We start from the raw sequence: 22,081 nt of genomic DNA on the forward strand, positions 1-22,081 counted from the left end.
TTCAAAAAACGGCAAGGTCATTAAGGCCAAAATAGGCTGGGTCATGAAGGGGTTAATAAATTACAAATTTGTCACAGTACATACCCTCAGAGTGTGCGGTGTATTAAACTTACTTCTAGTGATTTTACAGTACACGGCTGCTGAATTGCCAGATTTTCATCTATCTATGTAATATATATAATATAGGACATTGGTGCGAAAAAATCGGACAGCACTCACATGGTCTGAGTGCTGTGCGATTTTTTTCTCGCACCTATAGACTTGCATTGGCGAGTCTTGGTACCAATCTCAGCATGTTACGATTTTACATGCATGTCGAATACGCCTCAGCAGGAAAATGCTGCCCCATAGATTAACACTGGGCCGAGTGCTATGCGATGTTTTCTTGCATAGCACTGGGCCGTATTCTACGGTAGTGTGACTCGGGCCTGACACTACAATACATACACATATATACAGATTTAGTTAAAAAAAATCTTAATGAAAGGGATTCTTTAAGTTCTGCAGAAGGAATTCTGCTGCCTGCCATGTACACTCGGTATGTGTGTGGTCAGGCCTCACCCGGAATATTTGATTGAAACATAAGCAGTAACTGTACAGTAGACAGCAGCTTTTATCACTTTGTAGAGGCACGCACGATGAGACATAAGAATTGGTATAAAAGCAGAATTGTTTCTTTAACCAGAAAGCAGTCAAATATCATTTGTTTCTCTGCCCCCTTTCTATATTATTACCGTGTGTAGTTGTTCTATTCTACAGTATACTGTAATTTCCATTACCCATGTAATTGTGTACTATGATATCCAATTCTCTTTTTCTCCTTGGTCTGCTTATGTGTATACATTGGGTAATAGAGTTTGCTATAGTCTACTATATATTTGTATATACTATATTTTTTCAGTTCATTTATTTTTGCCTGTAGCTCTACAGTTGTGTGCAGTGTGTACACTTTCCTTGAAATACTAATTTCTAAGTGATTTGCCTCACTAAAGTTAAGCTAAACTATTAAAATAAAACTGGTCGCACTGGTATTTGGTGGGATGATTTGGGATTTGGGATGATGCCCAAAAGTCTTGGGCATCATCAAAATATTTTATGGCAAAACTGTGATTGTAACAACTCTGCTGGCATCACGGCATGGCCTCGCATTTCTCACACTATCTTACCCACTGCTCCAGGTCATGATGTGGTTTCTGTTTTATGCCAGCTCCATGTTCTGTGTCTCTGCTCTCTGCATGCTTCATGGTTCTGTGTATAGAGGGGCGGCGCCTGAACTCTCTGGTTCTTATAGGAATCAGGTGCATCTGTCCAATCTGTTCCTGACCAATTGTCAAGAGGCCTCCAGTATATAGTGCAGCTCCACCCAGTGGTCTGGGCCTGTGCAATGTGTTAGCTCAGTTAGTGTCTTGCTTCTGAGTTTGCCTGGCCTTGCTCTGAGTTACTCCCTCTCTGGAGGATTTTCTGTGTTATTTCCTTGGTCTTGTCGTCCGCCCACCAGGAGGCAGAATATCCTGGTCCCAGTGTCTTTGTCCTTGTGTCTTGTTCCATTGCCTTGTCTGTACTTAGTCTTACCTCGGTCTCCTAGTCTTTGGCTTCCTTCCCTGTTGTCTTTCCTTGTATTCTCAGTCTGCTTACACTCCGCACTCTTGGAGCTCTGCCTGCTCTGAACCTTTGTGACTGTACCTCTGCTCCTCACTTCTGCGTTTCTGCTCCTTTCTACTCAGCTTATCTTCTGCTGTTGCAGTTATCCCTTGCTGCAGCTTCTCTCCACATTCTTTGTGGCTCTGCTCAGCTTTGCTGCAGAGACCCCTCCCGCAGCTCCTCTCCGCTCCTTGCGGTTCTACCTGGCTCCGCTCCTTGCGGTTCTACCTGGCTCCGCTCCTTGCGGTTCTACCTGGCTCCGCTCCTTGCGGTTCTACCTGGCTCCGCTCCTTGCGGTTCTACCTGGCTCCGCTCCTTGCGGTTCTACCTGGCTCCGCTCCTTGCGGTTCTACTTCTCCTGCACTTGGCTCCGCCGCCAGCTCTTGGCTCCGCCTCCTGCCTGTCTGCACTTGGCTCCGCCTCCAGCTCTTGGCTCCGCCTCCTGCCTGTCTGCACTTGGCTCCGCCTCCAGCTCTTGGCTCCGCCTCCTGCGGTTTTACACTTGGCTCCGCCTCCTGCTCTTGGCTCCGCCTCCTGCATTTCTGTTCTTGGCTCTAGCTCCTGTGCTTTCGCTCTGCATCCGCTCTTGCGGTCTTTATCTACTTATTCCTAGGTCCTCGTGTCTGAACAGGTTCTTACCCGTTCTACATACCTGCCTGCAGACCGGTCCCTACCGGTTCTTCCAGTGTACCAGTCTTGTCTACCAGTCCTGCCAGAGAGCCAGCCGTGCCCGCCTGCCTGACAGTGTTCCTGTTGTACCCGTCTGCCTGCCTATGTGCCAGCCGTGCCCGCTTGCTTGTCTATGTTCCGTTCCCCGGTGGGATCAGCAGCCACAACCAGACTCCACCCTGGAGTGGTACCTGGTAGCTTCCTATTGCACAAGTCTGACCTCACCATCAGAGGCTCCAGCGAACACCTAGGAAGCTACTTAGTTACGCCCCTTCCAGGGAGGTTTGGTCTGTGGTCCAGTGGGGCCACTCCCCCGCACGCCCGCGCCAACCAGTCTGGGCGCGAGCATGACAGTGATGAGCCTTTATGTTCTTTTTGCTCATCAGTGGTTTTTGTCTTTGAACTCTGCAATGCAGGCCATTTTTGCCCAGTCTCTTTCTTATGGTGCAGTCATGAACTCTGACCTTAACGGAGGCAAATGAGGCCTACAGTTCTTAGGACGTTGATATGGAGTCTTTTGTGACCCCTTGGATGAGTTATTGCTGCGCTCTTGAGATAATTTCGGCCAGCCAGCCACTTCTGAGAAGATTCACCACTGTTCCATGTTTTTGCCAATTGTAGATAATGGCTCTCACTCTGGTTCGCTAGAGTCCAAAAGCTTTATAAATGGCTTTATAACCTTTTCCAGACTGATACATCTCAGTTACTTTGTTTCTCGTTTGTTACAGAATTGCTTTGGATCATGGCATAATATCTAGCTTTTGAAGCACTTTTGGTCTACTTCACTTTGTCAGGCAGGTTCTATTTAAGTGATTTTTTGATTGAGAACAGGTGTGGCAGTATTAAAGCCTGATGTAGCAAGGGAATGTGAATTCAGCTTCTCAAAGATGTGATAAACCACCTTTAATTTATGTTTTAATGAGTGGGGGTGCAATAATTTGTTCACACAGGGCCATGTAGGTTTTGATTTATTTTCTATTAATTAAGACCGTCATTTAAAAATGGCTAGTTGTGTTTACTAGTGTTATGTGTGTCTAATATTTACATTTGATTGGTGATCTGAAACATTTAAGTGTGATAAACATGCAAAAGAATAGGAAATCAGGAAGACGGCAAACACTTTTTTACACAACTATACTGTATATCCTGACAGCATATTGTAGTATATCCTGAGAGCATATTATAGTATATCCTGAGAACATATGATAGTATATCCTGAGAGTTTATTACAGTATATCCTGAGAACATATTATTGTGTATCCTGAGAACTAATTACAGTATGTCCTTAGAGCATATTCTTGATTTTAGAATCTACTCATCTTTGCTTTCCTAGGCTAAAGGAAGAATAAAATAACCTTTGTAAACCAGGTTCACACAACACAGTGATACCATTTTTTATGTTCTATTTAAGGGTAGTAGATGAAGCTCTGCTCACGCCATTGTGAACCAAAACATGCACAATTAGCTACCTCAGTGGAAGGAATTTTGGGTGCAGGATCTGTAAAAACCAGGAGTGGATCTTAAAGGTGTGTTTTAGAACAATGTGCATAAATGAGTAAACCTTCCCCTATGGGACTAGATTGAGATGAGTTATGCAGTTATATACTGCAAAATACATGGTTGCCCTGCACTGGCGTCCTGGGTTTAAGTCTGACCAGACAACACCTTTATGGAGTTTGTATGTTCTTTCCATATTAGAAATGAGATTGTGTGCACTATGGAGAATAAGGATTGATGTGAACGGTGACAGTCTCTGAATCTATTGGCCACTTTTAAGAAATGAATGGCTGGTAGACACATAAGGTATGATGAAGCAAAGCAGAAAGAGAAAGCACGGCAATACTGGCTCCATAATATTGCTTTATTGATACCGTTCAGGGATAGCCAACGTACGTAGTCTCTGAGCACTGAACTGTCTACTTGGTCATCTATTATACATATATCATGCAAATCTTATAGTGCTATAATAATGGGTAAACGTTTTTTGATTACACATGGAAAGTTAAAAGATAGTTATTACAATAATGAAAAGCCTGGTGTGTACAGAAAAAAAGCCATATTATCCATTCAATTTATCACAGTAATGTGCAAATATTAATATGGCTTTTATGTTTCATTTAGAAAGGTAAGACCTAATACACAGCATTGTATTTTGTCCGTCCAGATACCTTCGGTCGGCTTGTAATTCAGGCATTTTTCCAGAAGAGGGCATTGATTACTAAGGCACAACATTAGTTACATTGTATTCTCAATTAGACCATGCTAGAGTTCGGTTACATGTAGTAAAAATGTATCACTAGTATTTAGCTGCTACTTGTACAATAGATAATGAACAGGATCATACTACATATCTTCACTATACTCCAAGTGATATTAACACATATGGACACAGTTCACATAGCACTGCTTTGCCAGCCATTTTTGGTAACTTTCCCGGCATACAGCTCGAGGCAATTTGTGGCTGTCCAGCTGTTTTATCCATCACAACCCCAAGCATGCGTTGCCACCTGGCATTCTGGGAAACGTAGTTTCACAACAGCTGCGGAGGCGGCAGAGTCAACCACTCCTACTGTAGAAGAATTCGAGATATAAGGCTTTCGTGAAACCTAATAAATATGTACAATCTTAAAGTCACCTATGTACAAATTACACGAAGATTGTTGCTTTTACTCTACCAAAACGTTTTGCTTTTTATCTAAAGTGCTTGCTTTCGGGATCGAGCAACACGATGCATACGACATACTGCTTGTGGCCGTGGTCGCGAGGAACACCGAATACAACGCGTGGTGTCACTAGACGTCAGGCCACATCTTAGCTTAATAGCACTGCTCTTGATTATTTGCTAGGTGGAGGAGCATTGCCTAATTTGTATGTAACCCAATATGCCTTAAAATTGAGCTAGTTATGTCAATGGCAGGAACAGATGCTTGATACTATTAAGCATCATCTAGGGATTAAATCATGTTTTAACATGCATTTATGGTTATTATACTTTTATGTGCTTTTATCTCTTGTGTGCTCTGCTTCCAAATTAAGAACAAAACATTCTTTTATTAAAATGGATTTCTTTATATGGATTAAATATAGTATAAAGAGTCAGACTGGCATTTCTTGAGGCATGGAGATTAAGGCGAGTTTGCTGTATCTTTTGTATATACATCCAATTTTTGCCTTATTTTTTTTTTTTTACTTCTTGACAATAAAGTCTGCTTCCACCCAAATCGGTAAGCTGAACAATTGCTTCAAAGTCCATTGCACCGAAAATACTTATTTTGGTAGCAAACAGAAAGCTTTTTGATTCATCCTAATGCCCAAAATATGAACATTTAAGGCACTGCCGGCATCCAGTGATGCCAAAAGAATCAAATGCGGTTCCTGGCCCTCAGATTTGTCAAGTATATCAGTTAGATTCCATATGATACATAGTCACAATGTTTGTTTCATGAGTTTTTTTTTCTTGAGATGATCATTCTGCTGAAGATTAAACACATCTGCTGAAGCGGAGATAGAAACTCCATAATATGAAGAAATGTCCTGGTGGTGAGTCCAATCCAGTCTTCACTTTAGAGCAGGTAGGGGTCTCCGTCTGGTAAGTCCAGGATTATCAGAGCTATGTGTGGAGATTGTTGCTGGATAAATCATTCCTTATGATCTCATTTACTGCAAAAATGAAAACAAGAAAAAGAGATGAAATCTACCTAGTAAACAGATGAACATGTCAACTACTGACTTATAAAAATATTCTTGTGAATAGTACCAGAGCCAGATTTGGCAGAAGGAAACATCCCTCTTAAAAGAACGTATATTTACCCAAGAATATGATACGTTACATAGATACAACACTATGTCCAAAGCTGGATGGAGCAAAGCCTATGTGAATCTAATCTTAAAGGACCTATATGAGAAGTTTTTTCATTACCTTCTGTTATCAATCAGTAGTGTGTGTGTAGAGAGTGCATTATTCTACTTACCTGACGCTTTCTTCTGCCGTTTACAGTGCTGCTCTGGTCCTCTGCATCACGTAACTGTAGTTGTTATCAGCCGGCTCACACAGAGTCTTCTGCATGGAAAGAGGTCACTTTCTCAAGTCTATGAGACTCAGAATAAGGATCTTACAGATTTACATTAAGAAATGAGCTAATGCTCCCATGTGTGAGTTTACCAGAAAGAGCTGAGGTCGAATGATGCAGAAGATGACAGGAGCAGCACTGGAAACGGCAGAAGACTGAAACCTGTTAGTATTTTAACGCACTCATTACACACGCATTAATGACTGTTAACAAAGGGGGCAATAAAAAAACACTGGAGTGGTCATTTAACTGCAAATACAATGATTTATACATCATCATAAAAATAACAACAGATCAAAGAATATTTCATAGTATATTACATAAAATATTTCCGAAAGACTATATTGAGACAAAACTTATTTACATGAAAAGCTGTAATTATGTCATGTAGGTGAATTCTCTGAGACATCATCAAATCAGGCAGTTCCTATCTATGTGTCAACAGAACCTGGGGCTGGCAATATTGGGTGAAGGGGATGCAGTCGCACTTGGGCTTTGGAGTCTATGGGTACCAAAAGGGGCCATTTGGCTCATATGAGAAAATTCAATACTATTAAAGACCCATGCCAGATGGGGGCCCATTTGGATATTTTGCATTGTGACCCAAATATATGCGTTACAACACAGACCTAATCTCTATTCCTCCATTTTTATAAACTGTCATAAATCACGAGTGTGAAACTTTTAATATGTGGCGGCTTTTCCAACATGTACACCTTACCGCTTCAACATTTACATAGGGACATCGCCTTTCATGTAAAGAGATCTTTGCTTTTTAGATATCATACACTGTGGCTGCAATAAACATAACCTAACTCTTAAAGTAAGACCTTTTTCTTTCGAAAAGATTTTTAAAAAAATTATATACAGTTATAAGAAAAAAACTAAGTACACCCTCTTGAGCATGAGCAACACATTTCAATGTTATTCTGTATTTAACAAAAATAGACCAAAATGCAGAAGCAGTGTCTGAAAAATGTTATACACCCCATAAAACACTTTTAGCAACAATAACTTAAAAGTAATCATTTTTTCTATGACTTTATCCATCTCAGACTTCAAATCATTTTGGAAGAATTTTGGCCTATGTTTCTTTGAAATTAAACTTGATCATTTTCAGCCATTCTGATATCAATTTGCTGGTGTGCTTGACACCATTGTCTTGGTGCATGATCCTCTTTCAGTCAAGCTTTAGATTTTGGATAGAAAGAAAACAGACAGAAAGATGCTGGAAGTACATACAACTGGTCCCTGTTCAGACTAGAAAAGCCCTAGCTACACAACTAAAACACCACCTCAGACCTAAGTCCCTATAAAGCCATTGAAGGGGTTTCTCATACCTCCTGAGGGTCCAGAGGGGAGGCCAAAACACATTGCAAACAAGGAAGGAGGAAAGTGTGAACTAAGATATGAAAAACCAGTGTAAGAAACTAAAAAATGTTCACATTGGAGTGTACAGAACAAGGTAAACCCCCTTTAGCTGAAGAACTGGAACTCCTGAACACACATCCACGAAGAGGTATAGCCAGCAAAGAATTGCAGTGAAGGGTGAACATATAAAGCCCCAGCCAGAATGTGATAGAAGAAACCAAAACAGGAAAATGAGAAATACTTGGAGAGGATCAAACCAGGCAAGGAAAACAAAAACAATAGAAATGACAATAGCTCAGCAGACACAGGAACCAACCACGCAGTAACAGGTCAGCGAATTCCCAAACCGAGCCATGACAGTAGCTTTGCAAACTTTACCGTGTGGCCATGTATTTTTTGTAGCAAAAAAAAAGAATCTCTCTTGAAATTCTATTTACAAACATTAATTATTTATTCTTTGTTTTTCAACTTTCTGTTATGCGCTTTAACATGTAACTTGTTAACTTACGCCTCTGTAGTCTGAGCTGTAGATCTTTAGGTTTTTTGTAATTTCTCTGAGCATTGCATGGGCTGACTATACGATGTGAACCTCTGGTAAATGTGGGAAGTACTGTCTTGAATGTATTCCACTTGTGAATAATCTTTGTTAATATGGAGTGATGAATTCCAAATTGTCTGAAAATAGCCTTATAACCCTTCTTAGATTGAAGGGCAGCGATAATTGATTCTCTAAGGTCATTGCTTATGTTTTTCCTTGTGCTAACAGATGCCTGGCTTGTTCAGACCAACAAGCTACCTAAACTTTTGTATTTCCAAAGGTGGTCACACTTGCTGCTAAAAGATTAATCAAGCACATTTGTTTAGCAGCATATGGCTGCTACTAACCCTCCTAATGTATTTATCTTTTTTATGAGTAGGGGGTTTTTTTATGACCTGATACGTAACACTATGGAATTCAAAGAGGGTGTTTCTCATGACGGTAAATGTACAATTGTGTGAAAAAGTGTTTGCCCTCTTCCTGATTTCATATTCCTTTGCATGTTCGTCACTTACATGTTTCAGATCACCAAACAAAGTTAAATATTAGGCAAAGATAACACAAGTAAACACAAAATGCAGTATTTAAATGAAGCTCTTAATTATTAAGGGAAAAAGAAATCCAAACCTACAGGGCCCTGTGTGAGAAAGTTATTGCTCCCTCCCACCTAAACCATGAATTAACTGTGGATATCCCATAGATGGATATGTTTTCCTCCCATTTTTCTCACTAGGCTTTTCCTCCTCCTTGTGGAGGATTCATAAGGGAGGTGTGAGAGCTATGGGAACAAGTGGCAGATTCCAATGCAGGGGCACAACAGGAAAATGTATGACCAACTCCTCCCCTACTTATATATTGAATTGTCTTCAGCTTCTGCGCCTCAAATCAGGTGATGTAGGAGTGAATCTGAGTGAATATTGGTGAGACCAAACTATTTTTCTACTTCTTGAGCACTGGTTTACTTTGAGCAATAGCACTTTATCACATTGTCATGTTCATTGTTGGTCATCATATGGCTTTTATTTCAAAGGGTTTTTAAGTGACATCGTTAAGTTATATTTTATTTATGCTATCACATACACTCCCTTGCTGCTGATGGTGGCCCAAGCAGTTATTAGGTTTAGGGAGCAATCACTTTTTAACACAGGGCCCTGTAGGTTTGGATTTCTTTTTTCCTTTAATAATAAAAACCTTCATTTATAAATAGCATTTTGTGTTTACTTGTGTTATCTTTGTCTAATATTTAAATTTGTTTGGTGATCTGAAACATTTAAGTGTGACAAACATGCAAAACAATAGGAAATCAGGAAGAGGGCAAATAGTTTTTCACACAACTGTATATATGAGGAATATTGCTATTATATTATTTTGAGATATTTTGTTAAACTGCCACAACAGCCGTTTTCCAACTAGGAAACAACTAAAGATTTCCATACACTGTAGCTATGAGGCCTGGGATCGGGGCACAGCTGGGAGCAGCTTGACTTCCGAGTATAGACATCAGCTCTCAGCTGTTACGTCTCATCTCCTCTCTATTTTTCACTATTATTTCTTTAGCTATGTGTTATAAAGAGGAGCACAACAATAAAGAAGTCATTTTTCTACAATAACATAATAAGATGTACAGATAACATTTTATGAGCTGGTGCTTCTTGTGTCGTTGTCGTCTTGTCCTGTACACTGTCAGGCTATACAGTTCCCACACTCATCATTTCATGTCAATTTATCAGCATGTGTTTTTTGGCAGACGGACAGGAAATGACTGAACCTGGCAAAGGCCATCTAAAGCAAGCTGTACAACATCCCTCCTGTTTCCATCCCTCCCCAGTCCACCCACTCAATACCACCTCTGCCACCACAAGTACCTGATTGCCACAAAGATATGCTGAATGTCAACACATGCAAACACCCCAATCTTTCTCCTCGAATACAAGGAAATGTCTATGTTGATAACAAACAAAAGTGTCAGTATAGGCCTCTTTTACATGAACAATAATATAGCTAATACTAAGTACATTTTAGGATGTTGTTCAGGAATTATATATTGATGATTTATGCTTAGCTCATCGGTATTAGATCAGTGGGCTTCCGAAATCTTGCACTCTCTCTATTAGGTGTTTACAAATCCTGCACAGTAGGAGCAGTATAGTGAACAGAGCCAGAACAGCCCAGCTCTATTCACTATGTTAACACCATTTTGTGGGACTACAACTCAGCTCCATTTAGCTTCAACTGTAAGTGAGCTGCAGCATCAAGAACGGCAACTACGCAGTGTCATCAATACATACAGTAGAATGTAGAAGTTTGGGCACTACTGGTCAAAACTACTGTTATTGTGAACAGTTAGGCAAGTTGAGGCTGAAATTATGTCTAAAAGGCCTAAAGTTAAAAATGACATGTTCTTTGTATTTTAGGCAAATAAATTGTACTTCAAGTTTTACATTTTAAAAAGTACAAAAAGGAAAATGGGTTGATGCAAAAGTTTGGCCACACTTGGAGATTTCGTTGCTGAGATAACTTTGTCCAAGGTTTCAGACCTTAATTAGCCTGTTAGGATTATGGCTTGTTCACTATCGTCATTAGGAAAGGCAAGGTGATGCAAATTTCCTATCTTTATAACAACTCAGCCTCCTTTAACCTTGTGCCAAAAAACAGCAGCAATGGGTTTCCCCTAAGCAGCTAGCACTCTGAAAATGAAATTGGTGGAGGCCCACAAAGCAGGAGAATGCTATAAAAAGATAGCAAAGCGTTTTCAAGTTGCCCTTTCCTCAGTACGAAATGTAATTAAAAAATGGCAGTTAATAGGAACAGTGGAGGTCAAGATAAGATCTGGAAGACCAAGAAAAATTTCAGTTAGAGCTGCTTGTAGGATTGCTAAAGAAGCAAATCAGAACCCCTGCTTTACTGCAAAAGACCTTCAGAAAGATGTAGCAGACTCTGGAGTTGTGTTCTACTGTTCAGAGACACCTGGTCTTCATGGACGAGCCATCAGAAGAACACCTCTCCTGCATCCTCACCATAAAATTCTGCTTCAGAGGTATGCAAAAGAACCTCTAAACTAGCCTGATGCATTTTAGAAACAAGTCTGGTGGTCCGATGAGGTTAAAAAAAAGGTATGTGTGGAGAAAATAGGACACAGAACTTCAGGAAAAGAATATGTCGCCAACCATTAAGTATGGGGGTGGATCAATCATGCTTTGGGATTGTGTTGCAGCCAATGGCACAAGGAACTTTTCACAGGTAGAGGGAAGAATGGATTCAATGAAATTTCAACAAATTCTTGATGTAAACACCATCTGTCAAAAAGCTGAAGCTGAAATGAGGATGTCTTCTACAAATTGATAATGATCCCAAACCCACGTCAAAATCCACAATAGACTACCTTACAAAAGGCGCAAGCTGAAGGTACTAGGTACTAACCATGCAGGGTGCCCAAACTTTTGCATTGGCCCATTTTCCTTTCTATAATTTTAAAAAATAGAAGATGAAAATAATACATATATATATATATATATATATATATATATATATATATATATATATATATACAGGGGTTGGACCAAATAATGGAAACACCTGGAAACATCAACAAAAGTTAGTGTAATATGGTGTAGGTCCACCTTTTGTGGCGATTACAGCCTCAATTCTCCGAGGTGTGGATTCATACAAGGTGTGAACTGTTTCCAAAGGAATTTTAGCCCATTCTGCAGTTAAAACATCCTCCAGTTCTTTGAGCGACGATGGCGGTGGAAGTCGACGTCTAACTTGAACCTCTAAAATCGACCATAAATGCTCAATAATGTTGAGGTCTGGGGATTGTGGGGGCCAGATGAGATGCTAAACTTCATTAGAATGTTCCTCGTGCCATGCTTTAACGATTCTAGCTGTATGAATTGGTGCATTATCATCCTGAAAGATGGCATTCCCCTCCGGGAACAGTGCTTGAACCATTGGATGCCCTTGGTCGCCCAAAATGCCTAAATAATCTCGGCTGTTAATTCTTCCATGAAGGGATGTCATTGGCCCGGCGGATCTCCATGAAATAGCACCCCAGATCATCACAGAACCTCTGCCATGTTTTACGGTTGGGAGAAGGCAGTCTGGATGGAATGCTTCTTTCGGCTGTCTCCAAACGTACGCTCGGCCGGAGGTCGGAAATAGGGTAAATGATGATTCGTCTGAGAATATCATATGTTTCCACTGCTCGAGGGACCAATTCTGGAGGTTTCTACACCACTCTAAATGCTTGGAAACATTTGTCATTGAGAGCAGCGATTTTCTAATTGCAGCTCTTCCATGGAATCCAGATTTGTGCATCTCCCGATGAACAGTTTTCGTGGAAACTGGGTTCTGTAGGTGTTCATTGAGCTCAGCAGTAATTTTCGGAGCCGTGGTCTTGCGTTCCTCTCTCACAATTCACTTTAGAGTCCGACGGTCTCTCTCAGTCAACTTGGACTTTTGGCCAGATCTGTGCTTTGCTGCGGACGTTTTTCCTTCTCTTTCAAATGCAGTCATTACTTTGGATACAGTACCTCTTGACACGCCAAACATTCGGGCACTTTCTGTTACACTAGCACCTGCCATACGAGCACCAATAATTTGGACTCTTTGAAAATCCGAGAGGTTTGCCATTGGTATCAGGTTCTCATCAATGTACTTACAATTCGGCAAAACAAACAGTTAATTTACATACACATATCACATAACACAAATAATCAACTACAAAACATTACCATATGTCACGGTTTGTATGTTTATCACATGTTCGAAAGTTATGATGCTAAAACGTTAGGTGTTTCCATTATTTTGTCCAACCCCTGTATATACTAACCTACCCTTAAAATTATAGACTGTTCATGTCTTTTGTCTTTGTCAGTGGACAAACTTACAAAATCATCATGGGATCAAATATTTATTTCCCCCACTGTATATATATATATATATATATATATATATATATATATATATATATATATATATATATATATATATATATATATATATACAGTATATACAGTGGGGGAAATAAATATTTGATCCCTTTGCTGATTTTGTAAGTTTGCCCACTGACAAAGACATGAACAGTCTATAATTTTAAGGGTAGATTAATTTTAACATTGAGAGATAGAATATCAAAAATAAAATCCAGAAAATCACATTGTATAAATTATATAAATTTATTTGTATTTTGCAGTGAGAAATAAGTATTTGATTCCCTACCAACCATTAAAAGTTGTGGCTTCTACAGACCAGTTAAAAGCTGCTAATCAACTTGTTACCTGCATTAAACACAGTTGTCTTACATAGTTATTAGTGATGAGCGAGTGTACTCGTTGCTCGGGTTTTCCCGAGCACGCCCGGGTGATCTCCTAGTATTTGTTAGTGTTCGGAGATTAAGTTTTCATCGCCGCAGCTGAATGATTTACAGCTACTAGACAGCTTGATTACATGTGGGGATTCTCTAGCAACCAGGCAACCCCCACATGGACTCAGGCTGGGTAGTAGCTGTAAATCATTCAGCTGAGGCGATGAAAACTTAATCTCCAAACACTAACAAATACTCAGAGATCACCCGAGCATGCTCGGGAAAACCAGAGCAACGAGTACACTCGCTCATCACTAATAGTTATCTTTATAAAAGACTCCTGTCCACAGACTCAATTAATCAGTCAGACTCTAACCTCTACAACATGGGCAAGACCAAAGATCTTTATAAGGATGCCAGGGACAAGATCATAGACCTGCACAAAGCTGGAATTGGTTACAAAACCATAAGTAAGATGCTGGGTGAGAACAAGACAACTGTTGGTGCAATAGTAAGAAAATGAAAGAAATACAAAATGACTGTCAATCGACATCAATCTGGGGCACCATGCAAAATCTCACCTCTTGGGGTATCCTTGAGCAAGAGGAAGGTGACAGATCAGCCTAAAACTACAAGGGGGAATTTGTTAATGATCTCAAGGCAGCTGGGACCACAGTCACCAAGAAAACCATTGGTAACACATTACGCCGTAAAGATTTAAAATCAAGGTCCCCCTGCTCAAGAATGACATGTGCAGGCCCATCTGAAGTTTGCAAATGAACACCTGGATGATTCTATGAGAGATTGGAAGAAGGTGCTGTGGTCATATGAGACAAAAATTGCGCTTTTTGGCATTAACTCAACTCGCCGTGCTTGGAAGAAGAGAAATGCTGCCTATGATCCAAAGAACACTGTCCCCACTGTCAAGCATGGAGGTGGAAACATTATGTTTTATGGGTGTTTCTCTGCTAAGGGCACAGGACTACTTCACCGCATCAATAGGTGAATGGATGGAGTCATGTACCATAAAATCCTGAAAGACAAACTATCTCCCTCTGCCAGGATAATAAAAATGGGTCATGGCACAGTCTTCCAACAAGACAATGACCCAACACATACAGCAAAGGCAACAAAGGAGTGGCTCAAACAGAAGCACATTAACCCCTTACTGACCTCGGACGGGATAGTATGTCCGAGGTCAGCTCCCCTGCTTTGATGCAGGGCTCCGCGGTGAGCCCGCATCAAAGCCAGGACATGTCAGCTGTTTTGAACAGCTGACATGTGCCCGCAATAGTGGTGGGTGAAATCGCGATTCACCCACCGCTATTAACTAGTTAAATGCCGCTGTCAAACGCAGACAGCGGCATTTAACTACCGCATTCGGCCGGGCGGCCGGATATGAGCGCATCGCCGACCCCCGTCACATGATCGGAGGTCGGCGATGCTTCTCCATTGTAACCATAGAGGTCCTTGAGACCTCTATGGTTACTGATCCCCGGCAGCTGTGAGCGCCACCCTGTGGTCGGCGCTCACAGCACACCTGATTTTCTGCTACATAGCAGCGAACAGCAGATCGCTGCTATGTAGCAGAGGCGATCGTCCTGTGCCTGCTTCTAGCCTCCCATGGAGGCTATTGAAGCATGGCAAAAGTTAAAAAAAAAAGTTAAAAAAATGTGAAAAAAATAAAAAAAAATAAAAGTTTAAATCACCCCCCTTTCGCCCCAATCAAAATAAATCAATTAAAAAAAAATCAAACCTACACATATTTGGTATTGCCACGTTCAGAATCGCCCGATCTATCAATAAAAAAACAGCATTAGCCTGATCGCTAAACGGCGTAACGAGAAAAAAAATCGAAACGCCAGAATTACGTTTTTTTGGTCGCCGCGACAACGGGCGATCAGAAGAACGTATCTTCACCGAATTGGAATAATTAAAAAACGCCAGCTCGGCACGCAAAAAATAAGCCCTCAACCGACCCCAGATCATGAAAAATGGAGACGCTACAAGTATCGGAAAATGGCGCGATTTTTTTTTTTTTAGCAAAGTTTGGAATTTTTTGCACCACTTAGGTAAAAAATAACCTAATCATGTTAGGTGTCTATGAACTCGTAATGACCTGGAAAATCATAGTGGCAGGTCAGTTTTAGCATTTAGTGAACCTAGCAAAAAAGCCAAACAAAAAACAAGTGTGGGATTGCACTTTTTTTGAAATTTCACCGCACTTGGAATTTTTTTCCCGTTTTCTAGTACATGACATGGTAAAACCAATGATGTCGTTCAAAAGTACAACTCGTCCCACAAAAAATAAGCCCTCACATGGCCAAATTGACAGAAAAATAAAAAAGTTATGGCTCCGGGAAGGAGGGGAGTGAAAAACGAACACAGAAAAATGAAAAATCCCAAGGTCATGAAGGGGTTAAGGTCATGGAGTGGCTAGCCAGTCACCAGACCTGAATACCATAGAAAACTTATGAAGGGAGCTGAGGCTCTGAGTTTTCAGTGGGCAAACTTACAAAATTATCAAGGGATCAAATACTTATTTCCCCCACTATGTATATGTACGTATGTTATATATATATATATATATATATATATATATATATATATATATACCTAAAATACAAAGGAAATGTGTCATCTTTAAGTTAAGTTCAGGCCTTTTAGAGACAATGTCTTCTTCAGCTTGCTTAGCTGTGGACAATAACAGTCATTTTGACCAGGGGTGCCCAAACTTTTACATGCCACTGTGAGTCCTGGACAATTCCTGATCTTTCAAATTGAATGATATTCCTAGAAGTGCTGGGAGCACACTCTCCTCATCTTTTTTTCTACAAAGATCTACCATTTTTCTACGACTCACAAATTTACATACTTTACCTTGTTCTATGCTTTTATTCTGTACATACATGCTTTTATTCTGTACATTGATGTATCTGCTAACTATTTTTGTTCTTTCAGCTCCCCAAAAATACCTATATGCAAAGAAACAACATCTGCTCAAATTAGAAAGAGGAAGAAATAATAGACTGAAGAATCTCACTATGGGTTTCCTCAACACAACCCACCAGAACATGTGAAAGCTCCCCCTCAAAGGGAATACCCTGGTCGGTGTCAGTGGAACAGCTATCCATATGCTTGCGGCAAGTACAGCTGCATCAGACAAGTGCAACATTTTGTACTGTGCGCCATAGCCCGCTCATTAATTAATATGGATATACTTGAGATAACAGCACCAGCCTCAATAGAGATGAATGTTATCATGCAGAATCTGTACAGCTGTTTCAAGTAGTAGGAAATGTGAAATAGGACCCAAACATATGTAACCAAAAAGGTAATGGTACGTACTAATGTATGCGAATGCAAAACTAAGACTACAAATACATTGTGCATCAGAGATGTATCTCAGCTTTTTGCCCTGAGACTGGTCTCAATTTTTCTGTTCTAATCTACTTCATTGTATGTATGACTGTTAAACAAAGAATATATTTCCTAGTATCAAGTCAGAAAATAAATAAAACCAACATTCAGCATCCAGAAATGGTTAATGCAAGTAAGAACTGAGCTGTAATATCTAAATCCCGGCAAATATTAGACTAATGTTGGTGAAAAAGAATGATTTCAACTCTAATGACTGCTGATGTAAGGGAAAAATATTTTTTTAGAAGACCAATGAAACCCCATCATCATCTGGAAAGAAGTTGGCCACATTTGATTTTTCCTTTTGATAGTTAAAAGATCTGACATCCACAAACAATTAAAATAACTCTTAAAAGAACGGTCCAAGAATGAAATATTGTCTTTTCCCGTTTCACTGAAACTGTAAGTTGAGGTTAAAAGACTGTGAAGGGACAATATGGACTAAAATTTCTATAATATAATATCAAAACTATCGTTCACACCAGTATATTGATCTTTCAACCATCAGCTTACTTCTGTCTAGTCTGCATGGAGGACATCGACAGTGACTAGTTAAGTGACTTCTATTCAGTGTTATTCGGTGTTGGAGCTCCACAACAGATGAATACATAGGAACAGTTTAGAATTCATTTTACAGCAACTATGTCACGGTTTGTATGGTTTTGATGTACTATATATGGCATTTCGCATGTATTTACCTTTGGAAAGTAAAACTTAAGGGAAACCTGAAAGCTGCTGAATGCTCCCTGATCCCCGGGCAACATATATCAGGCACTGGCTGCATGAGTTTTAGCCACAGATGATTAACTCTGAGGAAAACATGGTTTAATAGCCGCCGGGGACCGAGCTACACTGGAGACTAGTCAGATAGGCAGGTCCCCTATGGTTTATTCGAGCACCCTGACCTGGAGTGACAGGTCTCTCCCTACGTTCGTGAATAGAGAGAGACCTATCACTCAAGGGGAGCAGGAGGTGAGAAGCCACCAAGGACCAACCTGTCCAACTAGTCTCCCGTAAGGCTCAGTCCTGGCTATTAAACTAGAGTATGGCTGCAATCATGCAGCCAGTGTCTGATATATGTTGCCCGTGGATAAGGCAGCAGGCATCAGATGACAGGTTTCCTGTAAAGTCTCATTATGACTTTTTGTTTCATTTTTTTTATTTCACCCTCAGTTAGGCATCAGTAATAAATGTTCTGTGTATGTAGCAAAATACTTATTAGTCTCCGTCTTTTGCAGTCTGTAGCATTGCTCTGGTCCCTCTCCAACGAGCTCTTTCTGCGAAGCTCACAGTAAAAACTATTACTTACTCAATAATGTCAGTCTATGAGATCCTCGTTCTAAGTGTCATAGACTGTGATCGATAAGTGACTTCCTGTTCACACAGCAACTGAGGTCACATGATCCAGGAGAGGAATGAAGCTGTGCTTGAAACAGGCAGAAGGCAGTTTCTGCTAATTATTCTACTACACACATAGTACACACATTACTGATACCTAACCAATGCCGAAATAAAAAAAAACAAACACTGGACATGTGCTTTAAAAAACACTGTTTTTCAAAATGTACTTACTGTCTTGAAAAAAGGTAGAGCATGCGCAGGCCACGACACAAAGTATGGAGCTGTGCTGTCCTGGTTCCGTACAGCTGCCATGTAATATGAGTGGTGGTACCGGGTGTTCAAACTCCCACTGATCTTATAATGATGGCCTATCCTAGAGGTCGATCATTAATCTATAAGTCCTACCCAACCCTCTTTCAGTACATGGCATGCTGCCAATATTCACTATTCCATAAAAAATGAAGCAAAATCCTTCCAGTATGAACATAGAGAAAACAGGTCAATATGTGATGCATTTGTAGCATTTGGAAGCTGGCGGTGTAATATCATTACAAGGATATATAATACACTTGGGTCATGTATAACCACTACAGCGAGTGGTATTACTTGACAACCAATAAAATTTCAGCTTTATTCCTTCTAGAGCTGATTCTAAAAAGAAAGCCATGTCATGCCTTATCAGTATGTACATACTTTTTTGATAACCGAACCTTACAGTGTTTAGCTAAAGGAGACCATTTTATTAAAAGTAATTTAATAGGTAAATAAATAGAATAATTTCACCATTTGAAGGCTTAATCCTGCCATTGCAATCAACAATATTTTTTTTCCATTTTCATATAAAGCTTTTCCATTACCAAAAAACATGATCAGATGACTGAGAACTTCAGGTAACCCGTGACATTACCCACGTATTATAAAGAAAGATGAAGTTGCTTGCTTGTTTGAAACGATCAAAAGAGATAGTAAAACAGGATGTGGCGAGCTGTTAGACCACACATAAATGTACTCAGTTTAACATGTTTTTTTCTGCACTCCCACGTCTTTCATTTCTTCAAGTTAGAAGATGGAAACTCAATGTTCAAGAACAGAAAATCACAGCAGCATTATGTGAAGCTTGGTCATATCCTGATTTCACTGACGGTGTCCTATTTCTCTTTGAAAGTGGATATTAATAACAACACATACACATGTGCACTTTTTATATTACTCACGTATGCTATTATTGCCACAGTCACTAACCAAAAATACTTTTATTGGGTGATATGGTATGTAGTGGTTGATTTCAAGATGTGCACAATAAATAAACTTTGGAAAGCATCTTCTAAAATGAAAAGTAACTAGAAATATAAGATTTAAATACTGTCTTTTTTAGTATACATGCCATAGGATATATATTTATTATGTATTTCTGTGCTTTTTTGGCCTCATTGAGCACTATTGGCTTCCACTGCACATCCATAGGGGTTAGGTTAACTGAGTAGGTTTGTATATGTATAACCAAACCATAACATACATCTAAAGAGAAGAGGTTTAAATGGCTGAGTTATAATTCTGACAGCAATGCGTCAAATCTTATCAAATTTGTCAATTAAAAACATTTTTAACTATTGCTGGTGACGTGTATATAAATATTTGCATTAAAACACTCAAATCTTAATAAACTGAGCTGGTTCTGTAGAGATCACTTCTTAGTGACTGGACATCTTATTATCATCAAAAGTAAGATAAAAAAGCTGGAGGAAGATAATACAAGATCCACAACCTGACAATAGGTGATGGTTACAGCTCACTTCCTCTTCCCCCCTGCACAGTTACCACTGTACAGATCACAGAACATGCCTAGCAAACTCTCCCATAAAAGTTAATGAGCAGCTTCAGACTATTGATTTCTATGAACGTGTAGCTGTTATAAATGGCAAATACTATTAATAGCAGCTCAGGCAAGATGGTTGGTGCCAAAATTACTGTATGTACAGAAAATAGAACAACAAAAAAATCTACCATCAGAAAATAAACACAGATTAGGAGAGTACATAAAATATAAATCCGTATATGGTTCTAACTAGTTAAAAAAACCCTGATAAATTCTCTTTAGGGTATGTGCAAACGTTCAGGTTTTTTCGCGTTTTTTTGCGATAAAAACGCTATGAAAACTCATTAAAAATGCATACATTATTCGTCCTATCATTTAGAATGCTTTATGCATTATTTTGTACACATGATGCGTTTTTTTCGCGGAAAAAAAGCAGCATGTTCATTAATTTTGCGGATTTTCCCGCTATTCTATGCATTTGGAAAAAAAATGCACAAAAAACGCATCAAAAACGCGTCAAAAACGCATGAAAACCGCAGAAAAAGACGCGAAAACAAAAACGCGAAAAAAAAAAAGCATGCGGATTTCTGGCAGAAATGTCCAGTTTTAGCCAGGAAAATTTCTGCAAGAAATCCTGATGTGTGCACATACCCTTAAAGAGAGCATATTAACAGATTTAACTAAGCTTTAATCTTCTCCTGGATGAATGCCAGAGCTGTCTCTTAGGCCGGTTTCACACGTCAGTGGTCCGGTACGTGAGGTGACAGTTTTCTCACATACCGGAGGCACTGACACACGTAGACACATTAAAATCAATGCATCTGTGCAGATGTCATTGATTTTTTGCGGACCGTGTCTCCGTGTGCCAAACATGGAGACATGTCAGTGTTCGTGGGAGTGCACGTATTACATGGACCCATTAAAGTCAATGGGTCTGTGTAAAACACGTACCGCACACGGACGTTCTCCGTGTGCCGTGCAGGAGACAGCGCTCCAGTAAGCGCTGTCCCCCCACATGGTGCTGAAGCCGCGATTCATATCTTCTGTGCAGCAGCGTTTGCTGTAAAGAAGATATGAATAATCCATTTTTTTAGTGGTATTTCGTGTTTAAAATAAAGCTCCATGTCCCCACCCCCTGTGCGCCCCCCCGCTGTTCTGAAAATACTCACCCGGCTCCCTCGTTGGCTGTCGCTGCTTCCTGTCCTGGCCGCACCTTCTACTGTATGCGGTCACGTGGGGCCGCCGATTACAGTCATGAATATGCGGCTCCACCTCCCGTAGGGGTGGAGCCGCATATTCATTACTGTAAATGAGCGGCCCCACGTGACCGCATACAGGAGAAGGTGCGGCCAGGACAGGACACTGCGAGGGAGGCAGGTGAGTATTTTCAGAACAGCGGGGGGCGCACAGGGGGTGGGGACATGGAGCTTTATTTTAAACACGAAATACCACTAAAAAAATGGATTATTCATATCTTCTTTACAGCAAACGCTGCTGCACAGAAGATATGAATCACGGCTTCAGCACGATGCAGGGGACAGCGCTAAACTTTAGCGCTGTCTCTCCTGCACGGTCCGTGTGGTACCCAGGCGGCACACGGCTGCCACACGTGTGCCACACGGATGGCCTACGTGAGCTCACGGACACACGGACACAGATAACTCCGGTACTGATTTTTTCCGGTACCGGAATTATCTGGATGTGTGAGACTGGCCTTAAGAGAAGTAGGAAGATCCTGTGGTATATAAAAGTTTGGGCATCCCTGGTCAAAATTACTGTTATTGTGAACAGATAAGCAAGTTAAAGATGAAATGATCTCTAAAAGGCCTAAAGTTAAAGATGACACATTTCCTTTGTATTTTAGGCAACAATACAGTATATGTATATTTTCATAATTTACATTTTAAAAT

The 22,081-nt window shown here is 40.2% G+C and overlaps 1 protein-coding gene across 8 annotated transcripts in view; it reads right to left on the minus strand.

Moving 5' to 3' along the window:
- Positions 1-4,152: 4,152 nt before the first annotated feature.
- NFATC1 (nuclear factor of activated T cells 1) overlaps positions 4,153-22,081 on the minus strand; it is a 243,498-nt gene continuing 225,569 nt past the window's right edge. For 6 of the 8 annotated variants that reach the window (XM_077270057.1, XM_077270052.1, XM_077270050.1 and 3 more), the window contains one exon: positions 4,161-5,970. In XM_077270057.1, the coding sequence (XP_077126172.1) occupies positions 5,921-5,970 (50 nt within the window). In that variant the 3' untranslated portion in view covers positions 4,161-5,920. Of the gene's footprint in view, positions 5,971-22,081 lie in introns of all 8 variants that reach the window. The other 2 variants (XM_077270055.1, XM_077270056.1) reach the window with 1 other exon arrangement.

The sequence above is a fragment of the Ranitomeya variabilis genome, chromosome 6 (assembly GCF_051348905.1).
Source record: "Ranitomeya variabilis isolate aRanVar5 chromosome 6, aRanVar5.hap1, whole genome shotgun sequence".
Taxonomy (NCBI): domain Eukaryota; kingdom Metazoa; phylum Chordata; class Amphibia; order Anura; family Dendrobatidae; genus Ranitomeya; species Ranitomeya variabilis.